Source organism: Palaemon carinicauda, chromosome 31 (genome assembly GCF_036898095.1).
Source record: "Palaemon carinicauda isolate YSFRI2023 chromosome 31, ASM3689809v2, whole genome shotgun sequence".
Classification (NCBI taxonomy): Eukaryota; Metazoa; Arthropoda; class Malacostraca; order Decapoda; family Palaemonidae; genus Palaemon; species Palaemon carinicauda.
In genome coordinates, this window is record NC_090755.1 from 59,303,483 (window position 1) to 59,317,449 (window position 13,967).

At 45.2% G+C, this 13,967-nt stretch overlaps 1 protein-coding gene across 1 annotated transcript in view; it reads left to right on the forward strand.

Annotated features, from left to right (window-relative positions):
• Window positions 1-13,967, forward strand: part of Uvrag (UV-resistance associated gene) — a 56,982-nt gene that overhangs the window by 18,613 nt on the left and 24,402 nt on the right. Inside the window, exon 2 of the mRNA XM_068355168.1 lies at window positions 6,844-6,957. Within this exon, the coding sequence (XP_068211269.1) occupies window positions 6,914-6,957 (44 nt within the window). The 5' untranslated portion in view covers window positions 6,844-6,913. The remainder of the gene's footprint in view (window positions 1-6,843; window positions 6,958-13,967) is intronic.

Here is a 13,967-nt window from a genome sequence, read left to right on the forward strand (position 1 = left end):
TCATTCATCCATCACTGCACCTGCAACCAGTCTTGTGACTTTGGTCCTGGATCTTTCTGCAGAACGTTCGCGATCTTCTTCGGCGGATGGTCGTCCTTTCAAAGGACACGCCGACCATCCATCCTCCAGAGCTGCCGACCTTCCATCACCAATCTTGTCGCCTGTAGAGCATACTGTAGCTTCTCCAAAGTGCGCAACTGCGCGCCATCACACTCGCCCTGCGCACCGTGCGCCAGCGCGCCCAGACCTTCAGCACTCACCAGCAGCTCGTCGTTCTACAACGCTTTAGCGAGCCACTCAACCTGCTCGCCCTCACAGACGGCAGCAGCCTCACGCGCTTGCGCGCCAACATGCGCCAATGTTTACCTACATGTCAGCACTCTCCTGCGTGCCACACGCCCACGATCACCTGTGCACCCTGCGCTCACACGGCCAGGGTCGCCTACGCGCCAGCACACCACAGTGCGTTTGCGCTCTCCTGCGCACCCACGATCTTCTGTGCTACAGCACTCTCCTGCACCTACGCGCCTTGCGCCCACGATCTCCTATGCGCCAGCGCCCACCTGTGCTCCAAAGCTCGCCTACACGCCAGCTCTCTTCTGCGCGCCAGTGCTCACCTGTGCGCCAATATTCTCCTACGCGCCAGTGCTCACCTGTGCGCCAATATTCTCCTACGCGCCAGCACTTATCTGCGCGCCAACGCTCTCTTACGCGTCAGTGCCCTCCCGCGTGCCAGCGCTCTCCTGGGCGCCAGCATGTGTGCCCTTCATCGCCCGCGCGCCATCCCACACGCCAACCAGCGCGCCATTACTCTCCGGCGCACAAGTCTGTAGGTGAGACGACAACCATGTTGCCGCCCTCACCTACGCGCTAGCGCTCGCCTGAACATTAGCGCTCACCTGCACGCGCCATTTCTCTCCGCCAGCATTCTCCAATATTCTCCCACCCACGAGCACCAATATCCTCCCTCGCGCGAGCGCCAATATTCTCCCGGCGCGAGCACCCGCACCAACGGGCGCGAGCACCCGCACCCACGGGCGCGAGCACCCGCACCCACGGGCCCGAGCACCCGCACCCACGGGCCTCGTGCACAGATGCGTCATCCAGCAAGGTCACCATCACCTCATTCCCCTCCCCGCAACCGCATACCAGCACGCACTGCGGGAGAAGGGAACACTTTCAAGCAGAGGGGTTCAGGATCCCTAAACTGCCTCCTTAAGTGGACCCACCTATCACAGTGACTCCTCGTAGAGAACCCTCGGTTCCTTTCCCTTCAGGGGATCTGTCTAACAGTGCAGCCAGCAGCCCTGGTTCAGTGCCTTAGTCAGAGCCGTAACGCAGGCTTTCAAGCCTGTCCTGTCTGGTCGCTCATTAGAGCGACCTATAGCTCTAGACATAAGGCACGGAGTCATGGCTACCTCTACCCATTTGAAGAGGAAAAGAGGAGTTTCCGACGCGGTCACTTCCATGAGGGCGAAGCTGACTCCATGCAGACCATTGAGACGAGTGCCTCCTGTTTCTCAGAAAGACACTCCATCCCTGTCGGACGGAGACCTCCCGTCACCAAGGGAACCGTGCGAGTAGAGACTCTTCCATCGCACCATTGGAGGAAACCTCTCTTCACGCGAAGAGTTCCCTGCAGTCAGAGAGCAGGAGGGACATGCCACACAGGTCATCGATGTTGGAGTCTTACCTCTTTCCTAGGAAGGAATCCAAAGACTCCAAAACTCAGTCCTCCACTAGGGCTAGAATGGAGACAACCAGCCACATTTCCACGACTCGCCCCAGAAGAGCCTTTGGGGATAGAAGGAGACTGCGCTGCAAGTCCTACAACAGGAGGAGACCAACAAGAGTCAGAGCATGCATTTTGGTAGGATTTGACTCTAATGAGGGTTCTCAATGGGTTTTCCGACCCAGAGATACCCTCTCGAGAGGGCAAAGACACGGTCTTGAGACCGTTTCTTTGGTATTCAGAAACTCTCAAAGACCAGTGCAGCCCTGCCCTGGTCTCAAGGGGTGAAGAGTACCAGAGATAAGATCTCCCAACAGCTCTCTTGAGTTTGCCTCCTCCAACCGTGCCAGTACTACGAACAAGCTCCGGAGGTGCTTTGAGATCCTGGAGGAACCCACTTCTTTCTCTTCACCACTCTCTGGAAGAGTTAACCAGGGGAATCCCTCTTGAGAGAGACTTCAACCGGCAGATCTCGTTCTCGGCAACCGAAATCCTTAATCAGGAGAAGGTCACCAAGTATGCTATGCAAGCTACTTCGTGGCTGGACTTCTGGTTAGGGACCTTAGGTATCCTGATACGATCCGAGGATTTTTCCAAGGAAAGTAGTACCAGGAAAGCTATGGAAATCTTCCTTCTCTCAGGCACTCGCATGATCGAGTTTCTTGCTCACCAAGTCTGGAACTTGTGGGCAAACACCATCTTGAAACGTTGGGATGCAGTGTCTGAGAGGTTCCACCAGAAGGTCCCTAGCGTTGAGATGAACAGGCTCAGACATTCCTCCCTAGAGGGGTCCCATCTGTTTGAGCCTAAGGATGTGGAACTTGCTGCTGAGAGGTGGAGGAAGTCTCATCAAGACTCACTCCTCCATAGGGCTTTAACATCTAAGTCCTTTAAACCTCCAGCACCCCAGCCGTCCTGTCCAACCAAGACCGCAACGACGACGATAGCAGCGAAGACAGTGGTGTCTAAGCCCTTTCTTGTCAAAGATAGGAAAGGCAAAAAGTCCTCCAGAGGAGGGAAAAATCCTAGAGGGAGCAGCCGAGGCCGCAAATGCTAGGATAGGCAGTCCCCCTGCATTTCCACCAGTGGGGGGTTGCCTACAAAGTTGCTCGGACAGGTGGAAGTAACTCGGGGCCGATTCCTGGACAATCTCCGTGATCAGTCTAGGATATCGCATCCCGTTCATAACATCTGTACCTCCCCTAACCAGGAATCCAGTGTCATTGAACTCCTTTGCCATGGGATCGGCAAGGGGGCAAGCCTTTCGGGCAGAAGTCCAGACCCTGTTGAAGAAGGGCGCGCTCCAAGACGTCCTCGACGGATCCCCAGGCTTCTTGAGTCTACTTTCTTCTAAGAAAGGTGTCTGGAGGCTGGAGACCAGTCATCGACCTCTCAGCCCTGAACAAGTTTGTCATACAAACTCCGTTCAGCATGGAGATGGCAGACACGGTCAGACTAGCAGTAAGACCGCAAGACTTCATGTGTACACTGGACCTAAAGGACGCGTACTTCCAGATCCCAGTCCATCCGTCTTCAAGGAAGTACTTAAGATTCAGCCTAGACAACAGAAAGTACTGTACCTGTTCAAGGTGCTGTGCTTCGGTCTTTCCACAGCACCACAAGTCTTCACCAGAGTGTTTACCCTAGTGTCATCTTTGGCACACAGGATTGGCATCCGTCTCCTCCATTATCTGGACGACTGGCTAATCCTAGCAGACTCTGTGTCAACCCTTCTTCAACACCGAGACAAACTTCTGAGACTTTGCCAGGATCTGTGGATCCTGGTAAATCTTGAGAAGTCCTCTCTGCTTCCTACTCAGAGACTAGTATACTTAGGCATGGCCATAGACACCAATCTCCACAAAGCCTTCCCATCAGACTACAGGATATCAAGGCTGAGAAAGTTCGCAAGACCTTTTCTCAGACGAGAAGAACTTCTAGCCCAATTGTGGTTACGTCTCCTCGGTCACCTTTCATCGCTGGCCCGTCTAGTTCCCAATGGTCGCCTCAGGATGAGATCCCTCCAGTGGCGACTCAAGTCCCGGTGGAATCAAGCGTACGACTCCCCGGACATCCAGATCCCCATGGCACCTGCAGAACTGGCGGACCTCCAGTGGTGGGTGACAGACAAGAATCTACGAAAGGGAGTGGACCTTCTCGTCCTCCCCCCGGATTTGATGCTGTTCTCAGACGCTTCAAAAAAAAGGGTGGAGGGCCTACTTGCTGCACCACACGACCTCAGGCCTCTGGTCAGAGCCAGAAAAGTACCTCCACATAAATCTCGTAGAGATGAAGGCCGTCGTTCTGGCCCTTCAACAGTTCCAATAGTTCCTGGCGAGCCACTCAGCGGTGGTGATGAGCGACAACACCACTGTAGTGGCTTACATCAACAAGCAAGGAGGTACTTTTTTGCAGCAACTATCCCATCTAGCAGCAGAGATACTGAGATGGGCCGAAATCCACTCAATACCACTATCGGCACGCTTCATTCCAGGCAAAAGGAATGTGCTCGCCGACAACCTGAGTAGAGCATCTCAGATAGTGAGTACCGAGTGGTCTTTGGATCATCTAGTAGCCAACAAAGTCCTGACTTTGTGGGGTTCTCCATCTGTGGACTTTTTCGCAACGGCCCTGAACTTCAGGCTTCCGCTGTATTGTTCCCCAGTCCCAGACCCCAAGGCTCTCTGGCAAGATGCTTTCCAACAGCGGTGGAACAACATTGACGTTTACGCCTTTCCCCCGTTCTGTCTGATGAGGAGGGTACTCAACAAGACTAGAACATTGGTCAATCTTTCAATGACCCTCATAGGTCCACTATGGCATCACGCAGAATGGTTTCCGGACCTTCTGCAACTCCCAACGGAGCCTCCAAGAGAACTCCCTCCACAGCACAATCTACTCAAAGAACCACATGCCAACATCTTCCACAAAGCCGTTCACGCCTGGAGACTATCCACCATCTCCTCTCTGAGAGAGGATTTTCGCAAGTTGCAATCAGGATGTCTGGATATCTGCGTAAGTCATCATCAGCAGTCTACTAGGCAAAGTGGAAAGTCTTCTGTGGTTGGTGTCGTGGAAGGGGTATCTCTCCACTCGATGCCACTATTCCAGCAATAGTGGAGTTCCTCGTGTATTTGTGTGAAGAAATGCGCCTATCAGTCTCGGCAGTGAAAGGCTATCACTCAGCCTTTAGCCTCGCCTTCATACTGAAAGGAATGAACTTTTCTTCATTGCTAGAACTTTCTTTACTCATACGGAGTTATGAACTTACCTGCCTCCGGTCAGAAGTGAGACCTCCCCCATGGAACGTGGTTCGAGTTCTCAGGCCTCTTAAGAGACCTCCCTATGAACCATTACGCCAGGCAATATATCGCCACCGGACTTGGAAGACGGTGTTCCTGCTAGCTTTGGCTTCAGCCAATCGAGTTGGTGAACTCCATGGTCTCTCATACGACATAGCCCATTCAAGGGGATGGGGAGAGGTAATGTTCAGCTTTGTCCCTGAGTTTATTGCTAAGACTCAGAACCCGGGAGTAGCGGATCCTCGATTCGACTCCTTCCGGATTTCTAGTCTCCGTACTGTAACAGATGACCCAGACCATCTCTTACTATGCCCAGTGAGGAGTTTGAGGCTGTATCTTAAGAGAACAGCCGCAGCCCGTCCTCGTGTGCCAGCACTATTTGTCAGCACAGGAAGGACCAAGAGGAGGGTCACCAAGAACACCATTTCAGCGTGGATTCGCAGGGTCATTGACCATGCACTGAATCAAGACCCTCCTCCGTCACGTCACCCCAGAGCTCATGATGTCGGGCATAGCTACGTCCCTGGCATTCAAAAGAAACTACTCAGTGTTGCAGGTTCTTCAAGCTGGGGTGTGGAAGCGTCAGAACACATTCACATCCCACTACCTACAAGACGTGACCCACAGGAGACTTGATACGTTTTCTATCAGTCCTGTGGTGGCTGCACAACAGCTGGTTTAAAACCTCAAGCTCCTTATTGGACAAGTAGCTGAAGGTTGAGGGCATTGTTACCTGGTTTTAGTCTGTATGGATGAAAAGGTTTTGACTGTCCCTTATTTTCTTTATTCTCCCCTCTCTTGGGGAAAGCAGCATGGTGGGTTATCTGCATAGCTGACCTCAAACCACTACAGATAAACCATGCTCCCTTGTGTACCTAGTATTAAGATTAATACTGTTGCGTCCCCATACCCTGACGAGGTGGTATTGGGAAACTACTGGTGCACAGTTTTTCCATCTAAAAGAACTCTGAATAACTTTACCAGGACAGTCACACTTCTACATACCTTCACACACAACTTGCGTAGGCTGCAAACCTTGCGTAGCAAGGTTTTAGCGAGGCGCAGGGACTCCTTATTCCTTGAGTGCTGACACACTCAGATAAGGAGCCCCCGGGTAAAGCCAAAAAGCCAGATTGGCTGGGATGTCCACCCTTCCTAATGGGTGAGTCACCCCTATTAAATAGCGTGGGTTGTATTCCAGTTACGGAACAAATAACAAATTCGTAGATAATTTGTATTTTTCCTAACTATACAGACCTTAGCTATTTAACCAAACTTACCCGCCAGCCCTATCCCCCTTGAAGTCCTACCTCCAAGCAAAGTGAGCTCAATCACAGGTGTGTGAGGGGGAGCGGTAGCAAGCTACCTTCCCTACCCCCCGCTAACTAGCGGTGTTGGTAGTTAGCCCTCGTTAAAAATTAATGGCTCGTCATTTCAGCTACGCCGAAAGTAATGCCCGTATTAAATATCTAAGGTTTGTATAGTTAGGAAAAATACAAATTATTTACGAATTTGTCATATTTACTTTAATAATTTGTTATTTTATTGATTATCACTATGTATTGCCATTATCATGAGCTATAATGCTTAGATTTACCGTACAGTATTTTAAAATTATAGAAGCCATTCTTAAAATTATAATGAAGTATCCTTTTGACTTGATATCACATGAGGAACCAAGATATTCCAAGATTTGTTAAGGTAAAAGGTTGAAGTAGTGAGGAAAATTTATTTAATGTATACCTACATGAATGTTAATCGTAGCCTTACATTTTGTTGTTGATGATGTTGACCTTTTACTATTTTCAGATTAAAATCCCAAAGTACTCTCCATAAGATGGAGAGTGTGAATAAGTCATCAGCAGTTTAAATAGTGATTATGGAGGCAGCAAGTATTTTTGCCGAGGAAGCAGACAAAGAAAGGTAAGCTATTCAAAGCTAGTATTGTACTGTAAATTATTATCTGGAAAGAGGTAGGCATTGTCCCTAATGTTAGGTATGCCTTTTGATTTTTGCTGATGTACTTTATTTCTACACGAAATACAAACTTTAAGTAAGGAATACAATATTTGTTCTGCCACTATATACAAACCTTATTCTCTTTACATAGAGTGTTATTTCAGTGATTGCGGAAACCAGCCGTTAAGGCTTTTGCGAGGTGTAACTACCTTACTTAGTTAGCGGAAGGGTGGTAGCGTGAGTAGACCAACCACAACGCTCACTCCAGCACTAGTAAACAACTGCCACTTTATTTTGCCTTGGTACGGTTAAGACAGTATTTCTAAACTGTGGGATTCTTAAATGCTGTCTTGGCTCTACCATCATCTCCTCCCACGCCTATTGCCACAAAGGGCCACGGTTAAATTTCACCAGTCTCTCTCAGGAGCTTTTTAATCAATACTTCTCCATTCATCATCTCCTCCATCATGTTTCTTAGTCCTCAGCCATGTAGGCCTGGTTTTTCCAACTATTCTAATGCCTTGTGAAACCCAGTTGAAAGTTTGGTGAACTAATCTCTCTTGGGGACTACGCAGAGCATGCCCAAACCATCTCTATCTACCCCTCACCATGATCTCATCCACATATGGCACTTGAGTAATTTCTTATAGTTTCATTTCTAATCCTGTCTTGCCATTTAACTCCAGTATTCTTCTGAGGACTTTGTTCTCAAATCTACAAAATCTGTAGGATATTGTTTTATTGTTATACCACGACTCGTGTCCATACAGTTACACCAATCTCACTAAACTGATATATAGCCTGATTTTTATATGTAATTTCAGGCGATTGATTTCCAAATTTTATTTACCTTGCCATTGTTTGATTTTCTTTTTTCAGTCTTTCATTAAACTGAAATTCTTAAGATCCTATATTAGAGATCATAGATCCTAAATATTCAAATTATTCCACCTCATTAATCCTTTCTCCTACCAATGATATTTCATCACCCATTGCATATTCTATTCTCATCATCTCTTTCTTCTATTTATCTTGAGCCCTACCTCATGTGATATTTCATGCATTCTGGTAAACAAACATTGCAAGTCTTGTGTTGTTCTGCTAATAAGGACAGAGTCATCAGCATACTATAGGTCAGCTAATTTCCTGTTACCAGTCCAGTCCAATCCTTCTCCACTATCCCCATCTGTTCTGTGCATTACAAAATCTATTATTGTTGTTATTATTATTATTATTACTTGCTGGCATCAACTTTCATTTGCTATGCTCATGAACAGACTTAATCAAATTTACACATTTAAGAGGAACTCCATAATAACGCAGGACTCTCCACAAAATTGGCCAGTGCACACTATCAAAGGCGTTTTCATAGTCCACAAATGCCATCAAAAGTGGATTTCTATATTGTACACATTGCTGCACCACGTCTTGAAATAAAAATTTGGTCAGTAGACGTGCCTTATCTAAATCCTGCTTGTTCATCTCAACTTTTCATCAATCTTTTTCCCCCCAGATGTTGAAGCCTTGATGAGGATGGGGGGCTTAGGGATCAGCAGCTGGGGTCTAATGAACAGTGGGAACTACTTCCCACTGGACCTCGGTGCCCAGCTGTTGATCCAACTAAATCAGTCGGCACTTTCTCTTTTACTTTTGGTTATTTCTTTTTTCTCCCATCTCTTCCTTTTGGGCTCGATATTGTTGACGACTTTGGCATGTTCGATTATACTTTGGATGCTGCTTTGGATTTGGCACAGTGTGAGATGGACGGCATTCCATCTCAACCTGTGCCAATTTAGACGCTATCACCCTCTGGCAGACCCCATTGAGTGCAGACCAAGTCTGTTAAGAGTCGGGCTGCAGTGATCCGGTTTTAAGTCACCCATATTTGCGGGTAATGGGTGACGCCAGGCATTGGAGTCGACGGTGGGAGGGGCTAACTACCCACACTGACCAGTGTACGCCCACCTAAAGAGAGGCAGCCCCTCTCTAATAGAGGACTGGTCCCCGCTGAAGCCTCTTCTCATGTTGGGCCACATGGGATAGGAGGACTGACATCCTCCGATAAGAGGTGGATAACCCGGCTTGCTCATAACAAAAAAAACCCACCCCTCTGTTGACGACCTGGAAAATACAAACATGGACCTCAGCACAGACAGCTCCAACTCGGGTTCTAACATAGTAACGTTGGAATCTTATATTCGTTATGGAAATAATGATAAGAAAACACTAGAGAAGAAAAGAGAGAGTGTGAGAAATGATGATAGTACCCAAAGATATAGAAAAATAGAAGTATTACCTGGTCACTATGAAGTAGTGAATTATGAAAAATTTTTGATCTTAGAATTTGAAAACGGAAGAAATGAGCATTTAAATGTTTTCAAAGCTAACAGAGAAATAGTCAATTGATGTGGAGGGCAGCCAAAAATTTTACCCCAAGGAAATGGAAGTCTCTTGATAGAGACACTATCCCCATTACAAGGTGAAAGGCTAAAAACACTGACAACATTGGATGGTCATTGTGTAAAATGCATTTCGCACCCTACTTTCAACCAGAGTAGAGGTGTGATATATGCTCCAGAATTGCTAGATATAGAGGAAAAAGAAATTGAGGATGAACTGAAAAGTCAAGGAGTAGTTAAAGTAGTCAGAATGAGAAAGAGAGTTGGAGAACAACGTATTCCTCTTGCTACTTTGATTATAACATTTGATCAATGTAGATTACCAAATGTTATTAAGGCTGGTTGGCTATCGTTGAAGGTGAAACCTTATATCCCTTCACCATTTCGATGTTATCATTGCCAAATATATGGCCATTTAAGCCAGAAATGCAAAGAAAAAGTAAATAATAAGCCAGCTGTTTGTGCCAACTGAGGAAAAAGTAGCCATGGAGTATGCAGAGAAAACCCTAATTGCATACATTGTGGGGAGGCACACCCAGCTACATCTAAAAGTTGCATTAAGTTTATTTTTGAAAAAGAAATTCAGACCATTAGGACCATGGAAAGGGTTACTTTTAAAGAGGCTCGTAAAAGAGCTCTTGAAAAGCAGATAAGACCAGCGCAACCTTTTTCAATGGTTCTGAAGAAAAACTTGCCAAACCACACTGACGAAAATTATATCTCAACTTCTAATATGAAGAAACAAATGAAAGTAGTTAAAGAGGTTGAAAGTCCCATCGAAAATCTATGTCCAGAAATTGTAGAAAAATCAAAACAGATACTTAAAGATCTGAAAGTTATTCAAAAGCCAACTACTCAGATTCTAAACAATAGTACAAACCTCTCTCAGGCTGTGTCCTTGCCTGATCTGATGGAGGTTCCACTTGAAACTAATTTACCTGGTGAACCTGTAGTGGGGAAGGTGCAAAAACCTGACAGATCACAACCTTTTAATCGAAAAAGAGAGAGACCTCCATCTCTCTCGCCTCCTACCATAAGAAACATTAAAGTCACGACTTCAAATAAATATGATATCTTGTCTGCTGATGTTTCTGATCAACTAGAAGCAAATTGAACCAATCAGAAATTCAAGTTGGGTCCACCATCCTCCTCAACAATTAGATCAAAAGGACACAAAGAAAAAGAACACAAAACCCACTATATCAAGATCCTCTCTAGAGATACCACCGGGAAATATTGTTAGATCAAACATTGCCAATGGGAAGACTTCATCTAAGGTGTCTTCCAAAAAATAAATCATAGTTTTTTCCTCCATTCTGCAATGGAATTGCCAGGGTTTAAGGGCGAAATATGAAGAACTCAAGCTCCTCATACGTGAACACTCCCCTATAACTGTATGTCTACAAGAAAGCAAGCTCGATGCTAATACTCCTTGTCCTCGAGAGTATGTTAGCTATAGAACACCATATGATCAACGAGCTGGGAGCCATGGGGGAAGTCTTATATACGTTCGTCGAGATGTTCCCCATATATCGTTGTCCATCTGTACCCCTCTGCAGGCAGTGGTTGTACAGATTGATATAGGGAGAAAATACACAATCTGTTCTCTTTACTTGCCTCCAAATGATAACATCTCGTATGATAATATAGTAGAGGTGATTAAACAGCTCCTACAATCTTTTCTCTTACTAGGAGATTTTAATAGTAGACATCCTTTATGGGGTGATGTTTTGGTGAACGCAAGAGGTAATATTATATCATCAATTTTGGAGAATGAAGATGTCGGGCTCCTTAATACAGGAGACCCCACACATTTTCATGTACAGACAGATACCTTGTCCTGCATTGACCTTTCAGTTGCAAGCTCTGTCTTCTCGATTTTAATTGGAGAACATTAGATGATTGGCATACTAGTGATCATGCACCAATCATTATAAACACCAACAATGGTCCACCTTTACAAAGATCGCCTCGATGGAATCTTGATAAGGCGGACTGGAATAGATTTCGGGAGTTAAGTGAAATTGAAGGAAATGCAGAACAGTTTGAAAGTGTTGATGATGCCATAGACTTACTTAATGGAACTCTTCACACAGCAGGAGTGAATTCCATTCCCAAAACAACAGGGATACAGTATTCAGACGACGACCAGTCCCCTGGTGGTCATCAGAACTAACTGCCCTGCACAGAGCCACAAGAAAGTCTTTAACTCGATTGCGCATGTGCCGTACTGAGGAGAAATTAGTCATATACAAGAAATGTAGAGCACAGTTCCGCCGTGCCATGAAAGAAGCTAGGCGCCAGTCTTGGATGTCATTTGTTTCCTCCATTAACAGTAGAAAACCAACATCATCTGTGTGGAGGAAAGTCTAAAAGAAAGCAGGCAAATTCACCCCAAACCCACCACCAGTGTTAAAGATAAATGGCCAGTATATGACTGGAGCAACCGAAGTTAGCAATGCCCTGGCTGACCATTTTTCAAATGTATCGTGCATGTGTGTAGCAGCTCCTGGTCACCAGTATAGGAGCATTGAAGAAAAGAAAGTTTTAAACTTCGCAATAAGAAAGCAAGAGTCATACAATTCTCCTTTTACTGAAAGAGAATTTGATTCTGCTCTTGCTACGTGTAAGGATACAGCCCCTGGACCCGATGGAATTCCATATGCAATGATTAAACATGTACCTTTTAATACAAAGTTATTTATTTTAAGCATTTTTAATAAAATATGGCATGATCATAGTTATCCAAGTGTTTGGGAACTAGCCATTATTTTAGCCTTTTTAAAACCCGGTAAGGACAAGTTTTTAGCAGCAAACTACCGACCTATTGCATTGACATCTTGTTTATGTAAAATCATGGAGAAGATGGTCAATGTAAGACTGATTTGGTACCTTGAAAAGAAGAATATTTTATCACCCATTCAATGTGGATTCAGGAAAATGTACTCAACGACTGATGTGCTGATACAACTTGAGTCCTCCATTTGTGAAGCCTTTGCTTCCAAACAGCACCATGTGACAGTCTTTTTTGATCCTGAAAAGGCATATGATACCACATGGAGATACGGTATACTTAAAAGAATCCATGAGTGCGGATTACGAGGAGAGCTACCACTATTCATCCAGTCATTTCTTTCACATAGAGTTTTCCAAGTGAGAGTTGGGGAAGCTCTATCACAGAGTAAATGCCAGGAAGAAGGAGTTCCTCAGGGGAGTGTGCTGAGTGTAACCCTTTTTGCACTAGCAATTAATGGGATATCCTCAGTCATTCCCCGGGATGTTCTCGCAACATTATTTGTGGATGATCTCTCCATATCATTTGCTGGGGCCAGAATGGCAATGGTTGAGAGAAAAATCCAACTCTCTATTGATAAAATTATCCATTGGGCCGATATGAATGGATTTAAGTTCTCGACAAGTAAAACTACAATTGTCCATTTCTGTCGTATACGGGGAGTACATCCAGACCCGGATATATACATCAAAGGTCAACGGATCCCATGTGCAAGTGAAGCTAAATTTTTAGGGTTGATATTTGATTGTAGGCTTACATGGGTTTCTCACTTAAAAGCATTAAAAGCTAAATGTGTTGAAACTATGAATCTTTTAAAAGTATTGTCCCATACATCAAGGGGGGGCAGACCGCAATACAATTTTAAAATTATACAAGGCCTTGATATTTTCCAAAATTAGTTATGGATTCGAAATATACTCCTCAGCAACCCCAAGCCGGTTAAAAATATTAGATTCAATACATCATGCTAGCATTAGATTGTCCACAGGAGCCTTTAGAACTTCGCCTATCACAAGTCTCCTTGTTGATGCTGGGAAGTTGCCTCTAGACCTTTACCGAATGTCCTCTATTATTCGGTATTGGTTTAGATTGCAAAGACTCCCTAATTCTTCTGCTTTTCAGACTGCAAGCCTTGTAAAACACTCAACCTACTTTGAGCTGCACCCAAAATCTCCTCGACCTTTTGGGTTTCGGGTGAAACAATTATTAAATAATCTGGATTTAATTAGAATTAATGTGCTTCCATTCAAGGTATCATCAACGCCTCCATGGAAATTACCTGACATATCTTTTTGTAAATACTTTATTGGAGTTAAGAAGAATATGACTGACTTAGAATCCAGGTCTCTTTTTATGGAACATGTCGAAGAACATAGGGGATCGACTTTTATATATACTGATGGCTCCAAATCTGATGCTGGCGTTGGATTTGGAGTACATAGTAATGATTTACTGCCGAACTCTATGGCATACTAACCGCTATTGAGAAAATAGCTTTGGAAAAGGAGGGTAATTTTACCATTTTTAGTGATGCAAGGAGTGTTCTTCAAGCTTTACAAGTTTTTAATTCTAGTAACCCTCTAGTTTTAAGGATTTTAGAATGGCTTTTTATTATTGGACGGAGAGGTATAACAGTTCGATTTTGTTGGGTTCCAGCACATGTAGGTGTGTCTGGGAATGAGAAGGCCGATTTACTGGCGAAGAATGCGGCATCCGAGTTGCTACCAAGGAGGCATCCCATTCCCTGTAATGATATCCTACCTTACATCAAGAAATTGGTT